The sequence below is a fragment of the Lupinus angustifolius genome, chromosome LG17 (genome assembly GCF_001865875.1).
Source record: "Lupinus angustifolius cultivar Tanjil chromosome LG17, LupAngTanjil_v1.0, whole genome shotgun sequence".
Lineage (NCBI taxonomy): Eukaryota > Viridiplantae > Streptophyta > Magnoliopsida > Fabales > Fabaceae > Lupinus > Lupinus angustifolius.
In genome coordinates, this window is record NC_032025.1 from 20,324,335 (window position 1) to 20,349,480 (window position 25,146).

Genomic DNA, 25,146 nt, shown 5'->3' on the forward strand with positions numbered 1-25,146 from the left:
TTCCAATTAACCTCTACCTCACTCGTGATCCAATCTAGGTTACTTTCCATGACAATATTGTGAAGGAAATGAAAAAATGGTTCACCACTCCACTTGACGTACTTAGGAATAGCAACGAGGCGGGCGGATCAGGGTCGAGTTTGCAAATTCTCAAACCCAAATCCAAAATTCAAAACCCGAACTCAGCGGGGTTGAAAAATAAAGATATCATCCCTGAACCCGTCGGGTTTCGGGTAACCCAAACCCAAAAAACACAAAAAATTCAAATGTACTAAGGAAAATATGATATCATTTTCGTTTCATTTTTCTCTAGCATTTCTATTTTCTCTTGTATTATTTCATTTCTTTTATGTTTGAAGATCCAATAGTATATAAAATAAAACTATAAATTAAAAACAATAGACACATGATAGAAATTTCAATTTTAAATTGAATTACATTACTTCGGGGCAGGTTTGGGTTAGGGTATTTGCTCCACCAAACCCGAACCCAAAAATTAAACTAAGGTAAAACTCAAACCCGAACCGAATCACATCAGGTTTTCCCATTAAATTCAAGTTCGGTTCAAGCGGGTATCCACGCATTCAGTTTTCATTGTCATCCCTAAACATACTTGTCATCTCCTCTCCTATTCAAAGGAGTTACTTAATATGAGTTGAATGATTTCTTGAGAAATTACAGCATAGCGAGGCAGATCCTAGATTGCTTTCTTAACGGCGAGAGCACCATTAGGATGTTCACAACAGTCTCTTCTTTCCCAAATTATTTTTTAATTATATTTTTAAATAAATCAATCAACGATGTAGATTAAAAAATTTGAAAGGTCAGATTTCATCATAAATAATTTAATAAAAACTTAACAAAATGATCTATTTTATGAAAACGAGAGAAGTTTAAAGCTTTACTGAGAAGAAATTAAAGTTAGTGGTTCCTATTTACAAAAGGTGTAAAGTTTAAGGAGGTCATATACATTTTTTCTAAAAAAAAACTAAGATTTCAATATCTGGCCTCCACTCACTTGCTTGGATTAGGATTAGACTCACATCACTTCAAGAATAAACAAGAGAAAAATGAAATATGTAAGTCAAATTTAGCATGTAAACATTATCTCAGGAACTTTTTTAAAGAAATCTATTGAATGTTAACAAGTGAGCTCTATAAATAAGCAGTTATGGTTTGCAATTAATAAACTATGACTATCATATCAAACTGAATTTTACAAATGTTCACACATGTTGAAAGTTATGCATACTTGGCATCTCTTTGAATGCAAATACATTTATGCAGATTTCAAAGATATTTCATTTATATAGAATACCAATTATTGCAAGAAAAACCCATCAAAATGAGCCACACCACAATCTAAGACAATACAATTTAGAGTAAGAAAAGACCATTAATCTTGGAACCAAAATATATGCATGTAAATCCACTCTAGGAGAGTGGAATCATAATCTTAGACATAAGAAAGTATGGATTAAGGGTAACATGGGTACAACATTTGATAGCAGGTAGCAATTAAAATCCCCTAGAGGGTCACCCAAGGAATAAGATTATGTGTTGAGTCTATTGAAGTGTGAAGTCTCACATTTGACATAAAGGGAGGAGTAAAATAGTTTATTAATAGAAAAAGTCCATTGAACTAATGTCTTAAGGTTTTGGTTCTAGAAATGGTGTCTCACTTATAACTCTACACTTTTCCCATACCCCTGATAACAATGGGACTCCACGATGGTTGGAGGCTCTCTGGTCACAATCTGGTCCAACACTACCTAAGCATAGGTAATGAGTTATAACCATGTCCAAAAAGATGTGCATGAGCTCCCTTGAGTCCCTTCAATACATCAAAATTAAATATGCTAATAAATAAGTAAATAACTTGATGATCACTTATAAATCAGAAATCAAAGTTTGAAAATTTTAATACCAATGAAGGAACCTCAGGGTTGAAAACACCAAGGAAAAGAAAATGGATATATAACTTGTTAAGAAAATCATAAACAGAATTAATGTAATCAAAGCAAGAAATCCAAAACAATTATAGAATCTAGCAAATTTGAGGATGAAAAAATTAAAAAAAAAATCAAAGGAACAAAACAAAACAAAACAGTTTGTAGCATGAACTTGAGCCTCAAATTCAAAATACAACTTTCCTAAAGCTTGAGGGGTATTAAAAAAAATACCTATCTGCAGAGCAATGTTGGATGCTGGAATATACATGTTAAGATGTTAAAAAACTAGCCACAAACAACCCTATTGGTTTCGTTAGCCACTGTACCAACTGCTACCTAAAGCAAATGTGTATCTCCTCATCCTACCCACCAAGTTGGCAAATGGGTCCATTGAGCTAATTTCTAGTTATCCAAATACCACAAACTAACCGAACCGAGAAACACAATGCTTTATCACAATTTTGTTAGACTTGAACAGATTCCTCTTTCTCTTTGACCTCCTCATCACTACAACAAGTACTGCTTTTAATCTTCACATCGTTGGGGCTCTCGACCGTTACTTCTTGTTGCTGCTGTTTCTTGTACATTATATCACAGAAAAAATCCGTCAAAACCATCTCATAACCTGGCATTTTGGCATAGCCAGGGAAGTAATTGATATCAATAATGAGGTATCGGTTTCCATATCTAGAATCCCTTATGACATCAAAGTTAAACAAATTCAACTTCATAGCTCGTCTCAAACCCCTAGCAATGTTCACAATAAAACTCTGTGGGGGCATTTCAGTATCATCCAAATGCATCAACTTGTAATACTTATCATCAATCATCTCATCGTTTGCCAAATTCGACACCTGCGAAAAAGACAACAAGTCCTCCACCGACTTCTTCTCCTCCGAAACATCAGGCAATGACTTCCTCTTCACACACTGCACATGCTCCCCAACAACATACACCTTGAAAATGACTCCCCCATGGTTCACAAACTCCTGCAGCACAATCGGCGGCTTCAACTTGTTCATCGCATCACGGTTGTAAACAAGCGCCATCTTATGCGATTTCGCACTACCATCAGCCACAAGCGGCTTTGCTATCACCGGGAACTTCAGCGTCTCCCACGCCTGTTCATCCAAAAGAGTTTCCTTATCATATATCACAATCTGCTTCGGTATCCCAAATGTCTCATTCGTGTCCTCAATTTCCAACTCAGACACCACCTACAATAACATTCACATATTTTCTATTAAAATTCAATTTAAACCACACCATTACGACATTACCGGCTGCATTTTCCCGCCAAAAAACCATAACCGTAATTTAAAACACTGATCGACCGGATATTGTATTATAAAAAAATTTGATGACCTGGAGCATTGAAATGCGATTGTGGAGCCTCTCGATGGATTCGGGTGCATCGAGGATGATGGCATTAGGGTTTTGAGATTTGAAACGGTGAAGCTGTTGATTCCAATCGTGGCCGTAGAGTTTGTGGAGGATGCAATCGAACGGTCCTTGATCGGAGAGGTTTACGTCGGTGTCGACGCGGATAAGATCAACGCCGCGAGATTTAGAAAGAGTAAGCAATGAATCACGGATGAAACTGTTTTGCTTCTTCAGTGCTAATGCGTAACCTATGTTCAATCTCTTCTCTGCCATGGAAAACAAAACCCTAATTTTTGAAGGAAGAAAGAATCATAGTGATAAGGATGATATGCATATATAGTTTTTTTCGGAATGAGTTACGATAGAGTTTTACTGAAATTATACAAATCATCACTTCATTCTAAGTAAACAAAGATGATAAGTATAATTAAATTAAACTATAATTCACTTTTCGGCAATTAATTATATATTAGTTATGATAAATTGTTTATTTGCATATAGAAGTTGAAAATGATATCATTCTTCCATTTTGTTTTGTGTATTTAAGTAACTTATCCTTAATAAAGAGAAACTTACTCTTAGGATGTATATATCAAAGCTTATTTTGGTTTCTTAAGTCGTAAGAAATGGTCATTATCATATTTAACAAGATTATATATATGAGAGCTTATCTAATGAACATTCCTTATAGGATGAGCGGCACACAATACAAATAATAGTAAAAACATAGTAAAATATAAATAACTTATTTTGGTTCGTTACAAAATACATCAAATTATATATGCAAACTAGCAAGATACCTGTGCATAGATTAGTGTAAAGAAATAGTTTAGATGTGAAAAATGATTTCAATCTCATCTAATGCTCAATGTTTAATACATTTTAATATAACAAAACATACGTACGGTAAACACTCAATTTTGGTGGGATAGCAACATAGACCAATCGTTAATTAGTATTAAATTATTAACATATAAAATATATAAAAAGTAAAGATAGTGTGGGAATGTACATAGTAATAATATGTGACATGAATGAGTTTTTTTTTTAATTTTTAATAACTTAGAACATTTTAAGATGGGAAAATGTGAGGAGAATGTGACATGTGGCATGAAGGAAAAACATGTGAGGATAATGTGGCATGAAATAGTTTTTTTTATTATATTGTTAAATAGATTTATAAATGAACAATTTATTATAACTAATGTATAATTAGTAAATAGTAAATTATATTGACACATCTTGAAATTTAACTTAAAATTACACTTATCACGTACTCTATTTTTTGTTTAAAACATTATACTTACTCCTGTATAGGGGTAGTACTATAATGTGTATGTATATAATTTACTCTTTGTTATTATTAATGACATTTGATAAGAAAGTAATCTCTTTTGCATGTATGACTGTCCTTCCACTAAGTGTCATTCATAGAAATTGAAACTCTGTAATATTTTCAAAATATTTATATACATAAAAATAAAGGTTAATATTACATTATACTTATCAAGTTTTTCAAATTAATTATCAAACTCTCTCTTGATCTAGACTTAATAGGTTTTTCGTATGCAGACTCGGCCACTAGTGTGAATGATTAAAAGTCTACGACATGTTAATGTGTCCTTCTTGGTGAGACATTTGTTTCTTAATCCTCGAGAAAGCAAAAAAGTATTCTCAAGGTCCAACATAGAATCAAAATATAAGGCTTTAGCTGATTTAGTTATTGTAATATTATGGGCTCGTTTACTCATTTTTGAATTAAAAATCTCTTTGCCAAGGAAACTAACATTATGATGTGACAAACTGAGTGACAAGGCATTAGCCTCAAATCTAGTCATGCATGCTCGATCAAAACATATTAAAATTGATATGCATTATATTAGAGATCAAGTATTATAAGATAAGGTCATTCATATGTTCTATCAAATGATCAAATTGATGATTGTCGCACAAAGGCCTCGACTCGTACACAATTCAATCAAGTTAGAGAGACAAACTTAGGGTGAGTGTCTCACCCATCAGTTTGAGAAGGAGTAAGAGTATGAAATCCCTATAATTATGTTATTCCTATAATCAAGTCATTCAATGTAATCTTATAGCATTATTTCAGTTGTTAATATTATTAGATTATTGTGATGATGACTAATATAACTATAGGATTATAATTACTACTCATTATTGTATATGTACATTCATGTATTCATCTATGTAAATCAACAATTGATCACATATCAAGCATACTCTCTAAGCCTCTATTTGGTTGAAGAGAATTAGCACAGAAATAGAAATGAATGAGAGAGTTGAAGGAGAAGTGAGTATATTTCTCTCATTTGATAGGAGAGAGTATGGAGAAAGAGAAAATAAAAATGGTGGGACCCACCAACTTTTAGTTTATTCTCTCGTGTGAGAATAAATGGTAAATGGACAGTTTTTTTGCATTTACAATAGTGACATTAACTTTATTAAATCCTAATTATTATTTAAATGGTAAAATTGTCTTTTTTGTAAAAACATATTCTCTCACTTCGAAATCTTTCATATTTATTTCCTACTAAACAACTCTTAGCTTTGTTTGGTTGATAAGAGAAAATAAGAAGAAAGAAATAGATGAGAAAGAAAAATGTGAAAAAGAGAAACAGAAGAAATAAATAAGATTTTTGTGATGTTTGTTATAAGAGAAGAATGAAAGAAAATGAATAGAAAAAATATTTTCTTCTTTTTCTCTTTTGTTTGGTTAGATAGAAAATGAGAAGAGATTGATGATGTTATGATTCAAAATTACAAAAATATCTCTAAAACAAAGAAAAGAGACATAAAGATGTTGTTTTATTATTAATTAAAAATAGATGTCATAATTTTAAATTATAAATTTTATTATAATTTTAATTAACATTTTTCAATTGATATAGTTTGGGACACCATTTAAGACAACAGATCCTTATTTAGATAAAGTTACACTTTCTCTTCTCACTTTCTCCCTATAAATGGATGGAGAGAATGAAATTTTGTGGGTCCACCCACTTTTTTGCTCCCTCTCTCCTTTCTCTCCTCTCAACCAAATGGGAGAACTTTTTCATTTTTCTTCAACTTCTCTCTCTCTTCTCTCTTTTCTAACTTCATCTTTCCAACTAAAGGCTACAATCAACTCATTTTCTCATTTTTTTTCTTTCTACTCATACTCTTTTTTTTTTATCTTCTCTCATCTTATTTTCTTCTCTAAACCAAACAACTCATCAATATATTAGACCTATAAAGTTACATAGAAAAAAAGTATTTGCATGTGTATTGAGTTGTAAAGAGCATATCCCTATTTATATTATCCTAGGAGAGCTCAATATGGAAATACAATTTGTTAGACAAAAATGTATTCATTAATAATGCAAAAGTTTTATATATGATCCATATATTATATATCACTCATATTTAATCATCATTATCTCTTGAACAAACAATAGAAATAAGTATTAAACTATTTATAAAAATTTTACACTATCAATTATTGGCCGTACTAATTTTTCTTATATCATCACTTACTTATAGATGTATGAAAGTTTATGATTTTTTATTAGAAGCACTTACACAAGAAAGTATTGGACATATATATACGAGTTCAAATATATAGAAATTGTAAGAAACCTCAATCATTCTAATTAAGAAGGAAAAAAAATTAACTTAAAAATACATTCAATATATACATATATCACTTAATTAACTCATGCATATTAATGCCAATAAAGTCACAAATTAAGAAACATTAGTCTAATATGATATCTTTGAACATCTACCACTATTCGAACCAACATGAACGAAGCACAAAATTGCAATATATAAACTCACTCTAATTTGTCTCCCACCCCATGAAACAAAGAGATATTCACCATTTTCTCGCAACTTTGTCATCAATAATGGATTTAAAGACAAAATGTCAATTTTTCTTACCATATCAATTTAGTAAAAAGAAAATGTGTTCGTAGAAAATTTGATTGGGTCGATAATTTTCATCAAACCAACTAGTTTTGAGTGGTTCTCACCAATATAAGCAAATGATCGGTCTAGTTGCTATAGCATACCAATATGGAGTCTGATTTAGGAGTGACAATGAGTACCCGGACACAAAAGTAATACCCATAATGGGTTCAATCTAGGTCTATGATTTTAGACTCAGTGGTAATCAAGGTCGGAGCTTTTTTAAACCCGTTGCTAAATGTGATAGATCTGGATAATAGAGTATCCATATATGCGATTATCTAGGCATGCAAATGTTAAATCTCGAAATATATATAAGAAGAAAGACTAAATCCTAAAATCACCATGTTGAACCGAAATAGATTCGTTGCTTAGAGTTGTCGAGCTTTGGTTACCAGATCATTGTCGCACAAAGTCGTCACTGCCCAAGCTGATGTTGCCTCCCAAAGGCGTCGTTCAAATGCTTTACAAGTGGGGTCTCCACAAAAGTAAATGAATAGAGCATGACCATATATAGTGAATAAGATTACATTTTCTGTCTTATAATATGTGTTATTTGATGTATTGTAAGTTGTGATTGATTAAATAAAATGCATTTAGATTAAAAATATAATTAATAAATATTTTTCTAATCAATAGCAACTTATACACGGAGTAACATATATTATACAAAGAAGATGTAGTCTCGTAATGAACTAGTCTAACCCATCAGAATAACATATTTTCTCTATATGAATTTAATAAGACTCATAAGTATCCTTAAAAATTCTTGGGCAATAGCATCATTTCAACCATCCATTCTTTGCTTCAAACAATCCACTTTTTTAAACATGAAAAAGATTTGCGTTACATAATTAATAAAATCTTAACAAATCATAAATAATAAGATCGAAAAATATAAATTCAGTTGTTTCCAAATATGACATGTCGGATATGATTAGGTAGTATGGAAAAGAAAAAAGAAAAAGGAGATTTGGTGGGTCCACCCATGCAATTTTTCCTCTTGTGTGTGGACTGTTACTGTTATTCAGATTCATTGAATCCTTATATTCCAAAAACCTTAAATTTCAAACAAAACAATACAAAACAAAAATCCCAATTTCTATTTCCTCAACCATTTTGATCTTCATTTCTAGCCTCCAATGGATTCTGAAGCCAATGATAAGAACACCGTCTTCAGAAAACTAAAGGCCAAACCCCAAAATAAGGTTCCTCCTCTTTTTTTCTCATATTTTTTTCAATTTTTTTAAAATAAAAAATTATTAGGGTTTGGAATTTTCATTTGTATTCACTGGTTCACAAGATCTGGTTTCAGATCTGAGATAATTAGGTTGATTTTTTATGAATTTGAATTTGTTTGTGGTTTTGTTTACTTCAGATGTGTTTTGATTGCAATGCGAAGAACCCTAATTGGGCATCGGTCACATATGGGATCTTTCTCTGCATTGATTGCTCCGCTTTTCATCGCAGTCTCGGCGTCCACATCAGCTTTGTCAGGCAAGTCTTGTTCTTCTATTTTTTAGCTGATTTTGTTTGAAATGATGAATTGTGATGTTGATTTTGAATGAGTGAAGTGATTAAATTGGTTTGCAATGTGATCGTGTAGTGTAATGATGTAGAGCGAATGATATGCATGTGGATTAGTTTTGAGTAGTGTGTTATAATGCTATGCTATCTTTTAGAAATTCTCCTAAATCCAAATGATGAAAAGATTGTTCAATGTGCCAATTGTTCTTTTGGTTCCTGAAATTTTAACCACCTACAATGTAATGATACTTTCTGACTTTTGGAAAATCGTATATTTGTTTGCTAGCCCTTTAAACTATGATAGTTGAGTCAAATTGGTTGTTTTTGGACAAATTTCACTGATAAGTAAGTATCAAGTTGACTATTTTTTTGGGACTATTATGATAAATGCTTACAGTTTCAGGAATTAAAATGAGGGCACATTTCTTCTCTCATGGCAATGAAATCAGGCTCAGAAGCATAGCTTCTAATATGTAGTTTGAAAATAGGAAATTGATTCCATGGTCCATGAAGCTGTCTAGAATAAAGAAATGTGAGTGGTTTTTCCTGTGCCAGTGTAACCTAAATTTTGGAGGTCGGAAAACTCTGGGTTTTAGTCCAAAGATGGTGTCTGTGCATATCTGAAAGTGGGTGGTCAATGTGATTTAAATTTTTTGGAAATATTACTATACATTTGATAAATAGCTTGAAATGTTTAAAAGTTTTATCCAAGTTAAAATTTATACCACATGCCTCAGGGTCTTTGCTTTCTGTTTAGATATCATAATTCATAAGAAGTACATTACATTCAAAAGCGATAAAAGTAGTACAATAAATGGAAGGATGAATACATCAATCTCTTAATAATTGTTATTTTTAATGTAGATCTACGAATTTAGACTCATGGAGCCCCGAGCAACTAAAAATGATGAGCTTTGGAGGAAACAATCGTGCACAGGTTTTCTTTAAGCAGCATGGCTGGACTGATGGTGGTAAAACAGAGGCAAAGTACACATCCAGAGCTGCTGAGTTGTATAGGCAACTTCTTTCAAAAGAGGTAGCTAAAAGTATGGCTGAGGAGGCTATTGTTGCATCCTCACCTTTTACTTCTCAGTCTGCTCAAGGGGCTAACGGACTTCCTGAAGTCAAGACCAATGAAGCACCAAAACAGAACACTCTGGAGAAGCCTGAAAAGCCTGAGAGCACTTCTTCACCTAGAGCTTCGTATACAGCAGTTTCCAGTACCATCAAGAAGCCTATTGGTGCTAAAAAACCTGGGAAGAGTGGGGGACTTGGTGCCCGTAAACTCAGTAGAAAGGTATGCAAATAGTTATATTTGTTTGCAGATTATGACAACAATATGTTTGAAGTTCCTACTTTTGCCATTATCTTGTTTTCTCGTTTAGTTCGATGGTATGATTTGTTGACATATTATCCTTATGAGATGTAGCCAAGCGAGTCTCTCTATGAGCAAAAGCCTGAAGAAGTACCTTCTCCGATAGTTACATCATCGACAAACAACAATTTGTCTGATGGGCCATCTTTGACATCTCGGTTTGAGTATGTAGAAAATGTCCAATCATCTGAGTTCAATTCTGAAGGTTCACATGCAACTGGTCATGTCTCTGCTCCAAAGTCAACAAGCTTCTTTTCAGATTTTGGAATGGATAGTAGCTTTCCAAAGAAATCTGGGCCAAGCTCCTCAAAAGTGCAAGTAAGCCATGTATTGCAACCTTTTTCCCTTGCAGTTTTAGTTTCCAGGTTATCATACAGAGTTAAGTTATGTACGATAATCCAAATTCTGATACATAGTATATATTTAGTATTCATTTTAAAGTTGCTAACAAGATACAAATCCGTGGAGCAAGACAATGTTAGTTGCAACTTTTGGACAAAATGCTTGCATTTAAGTATTTTATAAAAATAATAAATTCTAGCATACATGTAGAATCATCTATTAAAAACTTATTCCATGATAATTACACCCACAAATAAGCATGTTACAGACTCAAAATTAAACAACTGCTGGAGGTGGAAGCAGAGTGAGTAAGGAGGGCAGTAAGTGGGAGCATTTACAGCTATGGGAGTGGATAGATTAAGAGGGAATAATTAGCATTTAGCTCAGGAGTTTATGGCAAATGAACAGGCAGACAGTATAGAGAATAAGCATTACTATAGTCATCTATAAAACCTTGCATTTTTTTAGTAAATATTTTATCCTGCTCCTTATTTTTTGCTTGGCTATGCACCTTATTTTGTTTCCCTATGGTTCTTTTATCAGATTCAGGAATCTGATGTAGCGAGAAAGAAGTTCTCAAATGCTAAATCTATTTCTTCATCCCAATTTTTTGGAGACCAGGACAAAGCAGATGTGGAGGCTAAAGCTACACTGTCAAAGTTTTCAGTATGTGTTCTTTATTTTAGTAGCTTGCTTGAACATTTTGAGAATGTGCATTTCTTAGACAGTGGGTGTTCATATTCATGATTTGGGATTGGATGAGTTCATTCATACCTCATCCCCCTTCTTTTGAGCTTTCAAATGTTTTTTTCTTGTCAAATCAAGCATGAAGATTAGAGAGATAGGAATGGTTTTGTGCCGTCAAACAAGTCCTTTTCTTATGTACCAAAACAAGTCCTTTGTTTTAAACATACACAACTATAGACAAACGTTTGTGGTACGTGAGTCACAGTTTTCTGCTCTTTCTGGTCACGTATGGACCAGTTTTCCTAATATCGTTGTGACCATGGAAAACCATAATCATGGTAAATATCAGATAGGCCTAAAGTTATTTCTTCTTTTAGTTATATATGCAGCTATAAAAAATATGGGTCAGTATCTGTCTTATTAACTGTTTTTACTAGGACGTGATTTGTCTTATAAGTGATGAGGTCCTTTATCCTCCATTCTCTTTATGTTGACATTTCCTTCATAATTCCAGCACCTTCCACTGTTCCACATCAATTCCCTGCTTCCATGTGTCCCTTGATTAAAGTCAACTTTCTCTTGTATAATATCCTCTTCCACTACACTTCTCAGTTCATTCCCTATTATACCCTTATTCCCCCTCTCGTTTCTATGATATACATGAGTTGAAGGCCCATGAATCAGAGGCCATCATTAGATGATAATAATAAAACATGGACAGTACAAGCTTACTATGTCCACACGAAGGTGAAGTTGTGAACTGGTACAATTGCATGATATAAGTATTTTGCACATGTTACGTGGTTCTCTCTGTGATTGTAAAATATAATTTTCTATCAAAAAAACTTCTTAATTATTATTCTCAGTGGTGAGACCTGCTAATAATGTGATAGAAACAGTATTAATTCCCATTTTAATATACCTCGAAAAATGAACTGCTTTCATGTGTTTACGAACGAGCATTCTTTTGTATATTCTTGATGCTTGATGCCAGGCTTGAGCAAATTCAAAAGTTATTGATTGTAAGCACTGTAACCAAAGGGCACTTAAGTATTAATGCTTGAGGCTATTGTTATTTACAGGGTTCGACTGCCATCTCTAGTGCTGATCTATTTGGCGACTCGAGAGATAACTCCTCTGTTGACATTACTGCTAGTGACCTCCTCAATCGTCTATCTTTCCAGGTATTCCCTAATTTTTACTGGATTTTGGTCAGATATTTCATTCCCTGTTGTTTCATCACCTCAAAGGAAGAATTGTTATATAATTAAAGTCTTGTTATTAGTCCCTGTATTAATATTCGATCCGATGTTATACAGGCACAACAAGATATCTCTTCCCTTAAAGGCATTGCTGGAGAGACAGGAAAGAAACTCAGTTCTTTAGCTTCCAGTTTCATGACAGATCTGCAGGACCGAATCCTCTAAAATAGTACTATTCTGCATTCAAGAAACCTTTTGAGTCTTTTCAGATACCAATCAATTATGTTTAGAATGTAATATAAGAGTTAAATATACAGTTAATTGAGTTTTTTTTCTTTTTTTTTTGTACAACAGGTATTGTTTTGAGATGGTTAATTTGTTTTAGATTTTTATTTTTTTGGGTTAGTGCAGTTTGTTGCCAGCTTGACAATGTCATCTCCTACCAAGTAGAAAAATGACTTTGTCCTTTACATTGAACACAAGATAAAATAATAGGCAAAACTGCTATTTTGGTTCCTTACTTTATCTGTTTTTTTTCATTTTGATAGATATTTGAGGGATTGGATAGCTTATGTATGCCTTAATAACAACAAAAAGAGTAGTTATGATTTGGTATGAGTGGCTCTCTGATCCGATTTTGTGTTTGGAGTGCTATGGTTAGTTTCTGTTTTGTTGGGTTGGTATAGTGGTTCCTTTTTATTGTGGTGGATTGTCTTCTCTTCTGTGAGAAGTGTATAGTATGGTTTTTGGTCGTATTTTTTGCTCTTCTTAATAAACTTTTCACTTATAAAAAAAACAACAAAAAGAGTAGTTATCACATTATTAGTTTTGTAATTTATCACTAAAAAGCTCAAGTTTATTTTTGCATGCCACACACTCATTATAGATGGAATCATGGAGAAGAAAGAAGAAACTTTGCATGCTTAGATGGAAAGAAAGTTGTCAAAAGATTAATGCTAGTTTATTAATATTTAAAATTCAATCTCAGTGGGTAGTTTATTGTCTTTGATTTTTGAGAACCATAAAGTATTGGGGAAGATAAGGAACAAAATTTCTACTACAAAAGGTTTGTAAGAAAATTAGAATGGGCCTATGTTTTTTTTAACTTATGTTCTATTTTAGAATGAATGGTGCTCCCATAAACACAAGTAAATGCAAAGGAACAAGTTGCTAAAATACTATACATTCTAACACACTTTTAAAGGAGAATATGTCTTCTGTCTCATAAAGTGTGTCACTCCACATGTTGTGGGATCCATGTGTCATGTTTTACAATTGTATCCCGACATGCTTTGCAGCCTTTAGATTTGTCCTTGGTGAACACTGAAATTCTGGCATCACCACCCACACCACTTTTGTAGCAGATGGACATTGTGTAAGCCTAAGATACCAATTGCTAAGAATCTTTGGAAAACTACATAAAAGCTAATTACTGTTGTGGGAAAGCATGAATCCTTATCAACCCTACCCTAGAACCTCATGCTTCCTCATTGAAACAAACATTCTTAAAACAATGTTGATTAATAGATGCAACAAGTTCAAATTCATTAATCGAAAAACTTCGGAGCACATTCTCCAAGCTGCCATTACGACCGGTCCGCCAACAAAGGGTCGTAGTCGTGGACCTTAGCTCACACACACCTAACTTTTTGCACACGATCATGGCATTAAGCTCCCACTTGATAAACATGATAACTTAGCAATTAATTATTTTTAAACACTGAAGTAGAATTGGAAGCAAAGCAAAGCAAAGTTGAATTAAAGTTGAATTGGCAACTTCAGGTAATAACGTTTATATTAGTACTTTATTTTACATTTATCAATTCAAATAATGGAATAAATTTACAATAACCCTATAAAAAACCATAATATGCTTCTAATCCCCTCTCTACCACCCCAAAAGGAAGAAATGGCATAAAATACAACATATATGAGAAGCAAAACAAACAAATGAATCATGTTATCAACCTAACATTAGCTCGGACGCGATGAATACCAGCACTTAAAGCACGCCGATCATGAACAAATACAGATTAGGTTCTGTGATGCTGAACCTTGCTTGGCAGTTGAACCAAGCAACATTCTAAATCTAATTTGTAAAGCCATATTTGGAGGGGCCTTTTCTTTTATAACAAATTCCATGAGCAAGATTGCCCGATTCTACGTATACTTAAGACAACTGAAGTTCTAGCCACGGGACATCTCGTGATGGATGAAAAGGTAACGGGTTCCAGCAGGATGCTACGCTGGTTTGATTTGCATTTTCTTTCTTCTCCATGGCTGGTTTTGGGGCTTTTGCAATCACATGCAGTAGATATAATACAGATTTCATTGTCCTGGATTGAACTCCATATGTGGATATATATATAAGCAGGTTTCGGTGTCGCCTAGTTGAAAAAATAGGGAGACTCCAAAACCTCTCGAAGATCGAAGTCTCCTCGCTCTGGTAAGGGAGGAAACTTTAATGTGGGAAAAGACTTCTGAAAGCCGTCTAACAACTGTCAAGAAGGAATAGAACATTCATGAGTAAACAAGCGAATTGGAATGCAATACAAGTTTACAAAGTTAAAATCGATTTCATGAAAATGCTTCATTCTTCAAAGGGGTGTTTGTGTCATCAACATAACTGCACATTTCTATTTCAGTATGAATATCTATAAAGAGAATTGCAGTATTCCAATCCCAGAAAATAAGAAAATTTACAAAAACAGGACCAGAGAGACACATTTATCAAAATTGAAGAACGTAGTTACGGATACTTTACATTTTCCAATATTGGAGCCTCATAGAGTTCGACGAACTTTTCCCTGAGTATCCTGTTCATTTCATCAACATCACATGCATGTGTCCAGTATGAATCATGTACCCCTGCAATGAAGTGTTAGGAATAGGCCGCATTAGTAAAGTATATAACAGAAGAAATAAGAATGTGCCTAAGTTAGTTAGGCCCAGTTAGTGAAACAGTTAAGTTAGAGTTGGTTAATTAGTTAGCCGAAAAATTAGAAGAGGGGTCGAGAAGAAGAGCTATCTGATCATTTGTAGAGGGAATTGGAACCTTTGGGGCCATAAGGAAAGTTCCAGGTCGCTCGAATACCGAGAGAATTCAGTGTAATTCATGGTGAAGTGATTTCTATCAATAATATTCTGATTCCTCCTACTCTAATCCAGTTTCTATCAAAAAATCATTGGTTTTCTAAATTTAAATTCTTAATTACAAGATATCATTGATAAGAATAGAAAAATGCCCATGTTAATGACTGTGTATGTGCGTCTCATATAACCAGTGAGGACCTGCAAAGTTCAACCCGGCTTTTTTGCATGCAACTGCAGTCATCATCATATGAGAACCATCAAGGGAGTGAACAAAATTTGGCGGAAAAGCTGTCCTCTGCCTTTTAACCATGACCTGATTTGTAAAGTATGAAATGCGTTATTTAAATTGAAATAATTAACAATAGTTAATATAATAAAGCAAATAAATGGAATATTGGCCCACGTTTATCCGAAAAGAAAAGTGTTGTGATGTGTATTAGTCAGGAAAAAAATTCACTCTCCACAGTCGAAATAGTGATTCTTTCTAGCAGATGGCAAGGACAAGATATTTCCTTCTATATTGACTCAAGGGGTTGCAGGTTTTGATATGTAACATCAAAATAATCGCGGCTATACATTCTAAGTATGCAAAGGAATAAACAGTAAAATTCAGTCCATAAAACATGAAATATTCTACTCTGATTTGAACCATCATACAAGTCATTGAATGTATGTCAATTCTGAATATGGTAGGTCAATTTTGATCAGATCATTAGTTACCTTGTCAGTCTCACGCTGTAACGTCAATATCTGAAGGGAAGTCTTCACCTGCATTAAATCGAAATTAGCATATTACTGACGGTAAGATAGTAATCAAGCTCGTTTGACACTGAGAAATAAATAACAAAATAAAGACAAAAATTAGGCAGACTGTCGAGAATATTACAAGATGTCTTCCTATTTGTCGGTAAGGTTGCACTACAGGAAGGCCAAGGGGAGTGATCCACCGGACTGCTTGGTTTGTGGAAGCTATCACCTATTCCATGTTCAACATTCAACTGTTACAATGCATAAGAGACAAACAGAATACAGCCTACAGCAGAATCAACATGAAAACATGGGAACGTGGTAAAGTTGTCCGTACAATAGAGCGAGCAAAACATGGCAAGAGTAACTATTAGCGAAATAAAAAGGTCTGACAAGGGTCAGTCTAAAATAAAATATTAAACAAATTTCTTGTCTCCTACTCCAGGTTCTAGAGGACAACACCTAAAAAGTGGTAGCGACATTATATGCCTTAGCATGATCTCTGCCCAAATATATATGGAATGGAAGGCATCTAAGCACTTAATTGTTAATACTAGAGCAAGTGTCGAATAAAAAACAAAACGTAGTTGCTCGGTCAAGTGTACAGGCTGAATTCAAGCTATGGCACCGGCAACTTGAGTTGCCACGGATGAAGATTATATTGGATGATCTTAGAATAAAGTATGAAGCTCATATGAAGTTGTTTTATGACAACAAATCTGCCATTACCATTGCTTATTACTCGTTTCAACATGACATAACAAAATACATTGAGATATACTGACATTTCATCAAGGAGAAATTGGCGCATGTGTTCCTTCGAGATTCCAGTAGCCAGATATGTTAACTAAGGGGCCACACATAAAGGTTACGAGATCTTACAAGCAAAGAGGGAACAATAGATGTCCACTTGCTAGCTTGAAGGGGAGTGTTGCGATATCTTACATAGTTAGAATATTTTGTAATTATTGTAGATTGTGTAGATATTAGGATTTTTTTAGGATTAGTTATTTATTCCTTGCTGCCTATATATATATCGTAAATCCTTGTAAAGTCATATATGACATTCTGAGATAATATTCATATTTGTACCTTCCAAGTAATTACATTTATGGAATTTAAATAAATATGACCAACAAGCAAAAAAAACATGTCAAGATAGTCCTAGGACAAATTAACAGATCTAAGAAGCTAAAATGTTAACCCAAAACTTTTGAACATTAGCTATATTTCAGAGATATAAATAGTTAAACCACTCGGTCCTTCCTTAAGTAATACCATTCAGGGAAAATATTAGTCATACCTTTGCACAATCACCTAGCCAACTCATGATACTTCTTGCAGCCTCAAACATCTCTTCTAAGGCGATTAGAGTGGTCTATAAAACAGTGAATTGTAAGTTAAATATCGAATAGAACAGATTTAGACATGTTCACAGACATCTCCACGTAATAAACTTTCTTACTTTTGCTGCATAGCAAGCAGCAGCAAACAATTCCGAATCATCCTCAATGGCACAGCGCTCTTTTAGCCTCCTCTTTATCTGGTCCCGAGCCCCAATGTAAGTCACTCCATAAACTGATGTCATTACTGTCTGCTTCACCAATTTTCGGTCCACCTAATGATGTTAAGTATGAAAAGAGTGTTTAGTTGATGTAAGACTGAGGCTGACATACACATCTGTGCTTAGTAGTGGATCTGCTGCAGTCACGTTAAGTACCCGCATTGCGCATGGCATCACAACCATCAAATAATTATTTAGGGCAAAATAAAAATTATAAATTAACACTCGGTCATTGACAGCACTGACTGCAGCCAAATTTTTAAGTCAGCAGATCCGGGTCCTTTGTGCATCCACATTCCAAAAGGAAAAATGAAAATACAAAAGAAGTTCTCCCGGTTCCATTTTCAACTATTCCACAGAAATACTTCTAGCACATACAAACATGTTTGGAAAGATGAAAAATGAAGAAAACCTGGCTGATCAAACGTCTAGCATGCAAAGCATTTGGATTAGTTTGCGGATCTTTCTCTGCATCTCTTTTCATGATTTCAAGTACTCTGCACCATAATACCACACTTAAAGACATCAAAACAGTAGTCATTAAACACTTTTAAGCTATCAAAACAATTAAATTATTTCCAACAACAAAAGAAAATCATACCAATAAGTGGTGTGTTCAATAAATTAGAGAGTGGTGTATAAAAACTATACTTTTTGGTTCCCTAACCGTTGTCATTATGATTAACAAACCCAATTTTAGATTACCTTGTATTCTATTTAAAAACACATGATCTTCTAATTAAATTATTAGAAAAACATTTTGACACATATAATGCCTTTATGCACATGGATGCAAAATGCTGTATACCTGGCAGCAATTCCTGAGTAAACATCGGCAGGCTGGTCTCCACCAACAAGATTGACTGCAGCAGCTCCCAACTTCAAAAGAAAAGCGGATGATGACTCATAAATAAAGATATTGTTGTAATGGTACATTAAAAAATATAACATCATATATTATTAATTTATTAGGACAATTAGGAAAACCATAGGTGAAATAATTGCGAAAGATTTAGAAATAAATGCAATGTCAGTAGACTAAGGCTTGGTTGTTTTTGTTAGGACAGATTATTGTTTTTCCTTATTGTATGAAAATAGTTAGTGGCCTTAGTCTATAAATTGTAACGAGACCTTGTCAGAATATTCATTCAGAAATAATATTATTCAGTCTTTTTCATTCAAGTTAGTTGCAGAGCTCCCAAGATGGGGCACTCTAGTTCTGCAACCAACCATGGCTCGCCTTCATTGCAGCCACTGCAACCAACCCTAGTTTGCCTTCATTACTTCTGATCCCATTGTTTTTTGCACCTTCATCGTGCTTTGACCTCACTCCAGTCACCATACCAGCCGCAAACATGGCCATCTGACACAGTTTTTCCAGCCGTCGACCTCACTGTTAAAACCCCGCCCTAATCCACCTAACATCCAAGGACCCACCGCCTTACTCCATCTCACACACCCTCACATGCTGCCCAGCTTCTCTGCACAAAAACCCACACACCTAAACTTCAATTGAGCATGTCGGCACAGCCAGATGCCATCCCAGCTGTTATTCATCCTACTTAATTCATCTAAACCTCAACCTTATGCTCCCGACCTGACACTTCAAACATTTTTCTGAATAACTGACCTTGACCCACAAGAAATTACCTACTGATTTGATAAAAGGGAAAAAAATTTGTACCCGTTACTTATTTCACAATATGTTTCCTCCAAAAGCCTTTGCCCTACAGCATAACAGTTATGTTTCACCGCTTGATTCTATCAGAATTCCAACAGAAACACAGTAAACATTGAAGGGTAAGAGTTGGGCTAAAGCCATGAATGATAAGATCAGTGTGTTGGAAAACAATGGAAATGTGACCTTGTTGAAAGACCAAGGGGCAGAAGGTGACTAGGGTCACCAGGGTGCAATGCATCTATACCTGGAAAATATTGATCTAATGATACATTGGATCAATATAATAAGGCAAGATTAGTTGTAAAAGGTTAAAATCACACTTACGAAGTTGATCATCAAGAGACATTTGCTCTAGTAGCAAAGATGTAAGATTGGTTTTTAAATAATGTTTTTGAAGATGTAAGCTCGTGGAGTTTGTGATTCAACTGTACAAATCAAGTTAACTTCGAGAGTTTACCCAAATTCTCTAGTCTGACAACCTTGACTCTATCTAAAAGCTTATCACACTCCTGTAGAAATCCCACACTACCCAAAACAAAAACCAAAACCAAAACTTGGAAAGTTAAATAAAAGAATATAGAAAACTTAACCTTTATATTACCTTGTCCCTGCCAAGGGCTGCATAGTGTTGTAGGCCATTGCATGAACCATCCTAGCAAGTATGGAGAAAAATTGAAATTAGGAGAAACATAATACTAGAGCATGGGTTACACTCAGTGAGCTCCAAGTCTCAATTTCATCAACATGCATACTCATGGTGAGTGATTAGGAAACATCAAATCAATATTATTTCAGGATACAGTTTTAAGTATGAGAGATGTTTATCAATTCTGTTTGTGCATCATAAGAGACATATGTAATCAAATCTTGATGTATGATCAGGCATTAGATTTTCAGCTTCTTTATATGGGATCTGTTGGATATATGTGAATCGATGTCTTGACTTAATGCATAGGCTAACCAAACCGGTTCATGTAATTATGTTTATCACGTGTATTTATTTACATTTATTACATAGGGCCTCTCTCTTTCTCTCTATGTATGTGTATATGTATATATATATATATTTATATTACAAGTGTGCATATTTAGTAATGATATATCCTCCTACAAAATCAATCTACAAATCCTCTTACGCCACAAGAAAAGTGACATCTGTCACAAATACCACTTTAAAGTACACAGATGCGTATCACTTTTCTTGCGGTGCAAGAATATTGTAGGTTGATTTTGTAAGAGGGTATATCATTACTCAATAAGCTGTGTAGTTTAGACACAGATTTTAACAAGCCTCCTCTCTTTACACGGGCTCCTTATAATAGCAAAATGAAGCTAAGCCTGAGCTAGCTAGTGTGTTCAGCTCAGCTTGGTTTGATTACATATAACCAAATATACAAAAACAACTAAGCATCTAAGCCTTTATCCCAATAGGTAGGGTCAGCTCACGATAGTTCACAACTATAGTTCAATGAACATTATATTCATCGAGAAATGCAAGCATGCTAAAACCAAACATTGGTTTAATATAAATCTAATGTATATTAAATAAGATATGTGATGTTCGAATGTTATCACAATTTAACAATTTAGGGATATGATAAGAACAAACTTCCTAGATAGGTGACAAAAACTTAGACATAACACGTTTTAAAAATCTAAAGCAACAAGAATCTGCTTTCTGATTGTTAGAACATAGAATTAACACATATTTCTTAAAATGCCATTTGGTTAATGCATGTATTATATTACAGGCGCTTCTCCAAAAAAGAAATGAAAAACATGCTTCATCCATATGCACATTTGCCACCTAGATACAAATCAATTTTAAAAGCCTTAATTCTCTTGCAAACCCCTCTGGTATTACAAGAATTGATGTTATTTTTCTCCAATTTAGATGAAAAATTAAGAAATGTGGCTAAATTTTCCTTTTCACTACAACGCAACATCAGAAAATATGTTCCCAAATGGTAATAGGAGAAATGCTACCTGGTGTACAGGCATATGAGAAATGGTAATGTCGGGAGTGGGGCTTCGTAATGCTTCAGACAGATTGATACATGCTGCCAAGCACTGAAAAGGATCCTCTGCTTGCAACCACCACCGCCCTCCTTCAAGAGGCTTGTCTGCGGAATCAAAAATATCATCCAGGTGATCCTCGGTAAATGCTATTCGACCCTCATAAGATAACTTGTCCACACCACCAGCATACAAATTTGCCAGATGTATTTTTAACCATTGCAAGCCTGACTTCCCTAGAGCACGTCCTTCTGCGAACTCTAGTATGCCTCGACATAAATCTGAACCGAGATGGTTCAAATATGGGTGCATGGGATAAGCACGCCCACGAAAATCAAGATTGTGTGGATAGTAGAATCCTTCTTCATCCTTCACTTTTCGTGCAACCTATAACCAAATAGTCAATGCAACAATGATGAAAATATGCAATTTCTAATGGAAAGAATTTGATATAACCCAATCTATTCAAAAAAAATTGCAGGCTCCTTACAGCAAGCTTCAGTTCTATGTCACATCGTTGTGAATGTCTCTCATTATTCTCCTTTTTGACAGTTTTGACTTTCCATTTCCATTTCCGGATTTCTGATTCATCTGTTGTGTTTGGTTCAACCGGAAAGGGAACCTTTGAGATTTAAGAAAAGAGTCAAACAAAAACTACACAAATGAGTAGAGTCACTATAAAGGAAAAGGACATAGAGGATACACAGCCAATTTAGGATGCAGATACAACTTGACCTAGCTACAAGCATGCAGAATGCTTTGAAAATTTTAGGATACAAGGCAGATACTAACTGGATCAAAATAATTAAATATTATTTAATCCACTGTCTTAACATATAATTTCAAATTATTTCATCAAAAGTCCAGAACCAAAAGCATCAAACCGATCCATCATTTTATCTATCAACTTCAGGAATTTGACCCCCTCACCTTCTAAAATCTACATACAACAACCAAAGCCTTATTCCTACACGGTGGAGTCAGCTACATGGATCGAACAATGCTATAATGCTCTATCATAAATCATGTTCATTGACAAAGTTGTAATCTCTAAATCTTTCTTAATTGTTTCGCTTATTGTTTTTCTTGACCTCTCTCTACCTCTAGAAATTGGACTAACCTCCATTTGATTTATTCTCCTTACTGAAACTTCTAACGGTCTCTTCCACATATACCTAAGCCACCTAAGCCATGATTCTACAATTTTTCTACACTAGGAGCTATTCCAACTTTCTCCATAATGCATTAATTCTTAATCATATATTATCTAGCATGTCTATTCATCCAAAGCAACATTCTAATCATTGCTACATTGAGATTATTCTTTTGTTGACATTTTACCACCCAACATTCAGTTTGATATAATTTTGGGCCTTATAATTCAACAACTCAGCCTTCGTCTCACTAAGTAAGGTCGGCTACATGAATCAAACGACGTCATAATGCTCTATCATAAATCATCTCTATTGACAAAGCGTTGATCTCTAAATATTCCCTAATCGCTTCGCCTATGGTCTTTCTTGGCCTCTCTACCTCTACAAATTGGACTAACACTAACTTCCATTTGATCTACTCTTCTTACTGTGACTTCTAACAATCTCCTCCACATATACCCAAATCACCTGTACTGTGATTCTACCATCTCTGAGTTGCAAAGAAAGTCTTAGTGCCATGAAGAAACAGAACTTTGGACACTAGAAATTGGGGAAATAAAAGGGCATCTCCGACCCAAAGGTCCCTCCTAGAATTTAATGTGATAGTGGTTACCCACCTTTAAACAAAGAAAAGACTTCAAGGCAAATTAATTGTAAGGTATAAATTTCCAATGACTAAAATGAGAGGATTGTTTTCAACTTTGCATCCAACCTACCATACTCACTATACACTACTAGTGCCAAAGAGTGTGGGTACCAAAGGAATACACCAAAGCCATTTGGCAGCCCAAGCAACTTTCTCATACACCAAATTAACAAGACCTAAATCCCTTCCATCCTTAGGAGAGCAATACAAGTCAAACGTTTTAAACATAGTGCCAAACATATTGACATATTTAGCCAAATTTGTTTAATGTAAAACTTACAACATGTAAGCTTTTTCCCACAAGGTGGTGTTAGATACATGGATCAAATGATGTTGTAATATTATTAATGTAAAACTTCAATAATTTAAAATTAAAAATCAAGATGGGTTTATTTAGCGTAAAATTGCCACATCTACCTTTTTAGTGAAAATTGAAAATTAGATAGGGGGCAATCCTATTAATCACTTTTCCTCGAGTCAGCACAACTCACAGAATGTGAGTGCCTCAAAAAGGAAAAATGTTTGTCCTCACTCCTTTCTATCTGGCTATGGCTCGGGGTGCCTCCCTTGGTAGCCAAAGCTAAACTCTCCTGCTTTCAGCCCCGAGGCTAAGTGAAAAGGTAGTCATAGTCAAAGAAGTAGAACAACACAAGTGCCTTGGGCCAATTTATCAAATATGAGCAAAGTCTACTCAGAAATATGTATCAAGATCACATTCAGAATAAGAAATGAAAAATTTAAGGAGACATGTAAAATAAAAAATCATAAGGATTTTCTATGAATAAATGACCAACCATAGTGTGCGAGAAAATTTTCATATGCTTCCTAGATGGAAATCAACATTGTTGTGGTGGGATCCTATTGTAGCTAAAGATCAGTAGAATGAACGAAGAATTGAGGGAAGCTGGGAGTTCAAATAAACAAAATTAGCAACATTGTTTTGTTTGTACTCACATCTTGACGATCCACCAAGTCAGCCAAACGTCCTCCATTAGACCATATTTGACTTATAATACTGAGCACCTTTTTATTTACCCTCCATTTGGTATTGCCAAGGGTATCAAGTGCCTAATCACAAAGTGATACCAGAATCAGTTTCAACAATTATTAACTGTGGACCATGAATAGAGTTGCAAAATCACATACATTCATAAAAAGTTCCAACCTCAAAAACAGGGTCAAGTTGATTCCTTGGAGCCCTTTTAACTGCTTCTCGTTGTTGCCTTGCTCCATGTATTCTCATAACATAAGATGGCAAAAACATGTATGCTCCTTTGTCATACCTACCAAAATATTGCAACATTTCACAGAAAATTAAAAACTAGCATGCAGAGTCAAGTTGGAGGTAGGGTTGGCAATGAGTTAACCACTTAAGCTGTTGCACAAGGTTGGGCTCAAACTCAGCTCACGAAAAAATTTGTCTGGCTCATGCTCAGCTCAATAAGATAACAAACTAATTTTGGTGACGGAAGCTCTGTTCGCTAAGCTACAAGTCGCCCAATGAGCTAGCTCATACAAGAAGGAAGAAAGACACCAAATTCTCAACTTATGGGTGGTAATAGAGCGTACAGTTGTGGACTCGTGAGTCTTAATACATTTTAGTTTTCAAAATGTCTATACATAATAGGAATGGGGGCCGCTTGATCAATAAGGCAACAATTATAGAATAATGTAAATAATAATTAAGAAAAAGTTATTTGTATGTACATATATTAGACCATACACATGAGATATAGGGGGGAAAGGAGTTTATACATACATGCATAGTTGCATACACACACAACACACACGCACATATATATATATATATA

At 34.4% G+C, this 25,146-nt stretch overlaps 3 protein-coding genes across 6 annotated transcripts in view; 1 reads left to right on the forward strand and 2 right to left on the reverse strand.

Moving 5' to 3' along the window:
• LOC109330496 (inositol-tetrakisphosphate 1-kinase 1-like) lies at positions 1,947-3,669 on the reverse strand. Of its 2 annotated transcripts, XM_019564690.1 has the most exons (3): positions 3,318-3,669; positions 2,489-3,169; positions 1,947-2,449 (listed from the first exon to the last, which is right to left on the reverse strand). In XM_019564690.1, exons 1-3 carry the CDS (start codon positions 3,606-3,608, stop codon positions 2,417-2,419), a joined length of 1,005 nt encoding a protein of 334 aa, XP_019420235.1. In that variant the 5' UTR covers positions 3,609-3,669; the 3' UTR covers positions 1,947-2,416. The 2 variants fall into 2 exon arrangements, with proteins under 2 accessions (XP_019420235.1, XP_019420234.1); XM_019564689.1 differs by having other exon boundaries at positions 1,947-3,169; positions 3,318-3,668.
• On the forward strand, positions 8,330-23,859 carry LOC109331662 (probable ADP-ribosylation factor GTPase-activating protein AGD8). 2 transcript variants are annotated; one of them, XR_002105824.1, is made up of 8 exons: positions 8,330-8,509; positions 8,680-8,798; positions 9,693-10,125; positions 10,258-10,521; positions 11,089-11,211; positions 12,315-12,416; positions 12,552-12,759; positions 23,849-23,859. XR_002105824.1 is itself a non-coding variant. In XM_019566307.1 (7 exons), exons 1-7 carry the CDS (start codon positions 8,444-8,446, stop codon positions 12,657-12,659), a joined length of 1,215 nt encoding a protein of 404 aa, XP_019421852.1. In that variant the 5' UTR covers positions 8,330-8,443; the 3' UTR covers positions 12,660-12,904. The 2 variants fall into 2 exon arrangements, 1 of the variants encoding a protein (XP_019421852.1); XM_019566307.1 differs by lacking the exon at positions 23,849-23,859 and having other exon boundaries at positions 12,552-12,904.
• LOC109331661 (DNA-directed RNA polymerase 1B, mitochondrial-like) overlaps positions 14,212-25,146 on the reverse strand; it is a 16,768-nt gene continuing 5,833 nt past the window's right edge. The window contains exons 6-19 of one of the 2 annotated variants that reach the window (XM_019566305.1): positions 24,501-24,618; positions 24,290-24,403; positions 22,026-22,157; positions 21,506-21,922; positions 20,121-20,171; positions 18,647-18,717; positions 18,251-18,335; positions 17,740-17,892; positions 17,578-17,652; positions 16,414-16,503; positions 16,248-16,295; positions 15,726-15,840; positions 15,199-15,302; positions 14,212-14,932 (exon numbers count right to left, since the gene is read on the reverse strand). In XM_019566305.1, coding sequence (XP_019421850.1) covers positions 14,822-14,932; positions 15,199-15,302; positions 15,726-15,840; positions 16,248-16,295; positions 16,414-16,503; positions 17,578-17,652; positions 17,740-17,892; positions 18,251-18,335; positions 18,647-18,717; positions 20,121-20,171; positions 21,506-21,922; positions 22,026-22,157; positions 24,290-24,403; positions 24,501-24,618 — 1,684 coding nt within the window. In that variant the 3' untranslated portion in view covers positions 14,212-14,821. Of the gene's footprint in view, positions 14,933-15,198; positions 15,303-15,725; positions 15,841-16,247; positions 16,296-16,413; positions 16,561-17,577; positions 17,653-17,739; positions 17,893-18,250; positions 18,336-18,646; positions 18,718-20,120; positions 20,172-21,505; positions 21,923-22,025; positions 22,158-24,289; positions 24,404-24,500; positions 24,619-25,146 lie in introns of those variants that run through there. The other variant, XM_019566306.1, reaches the window with a different exon arrangement.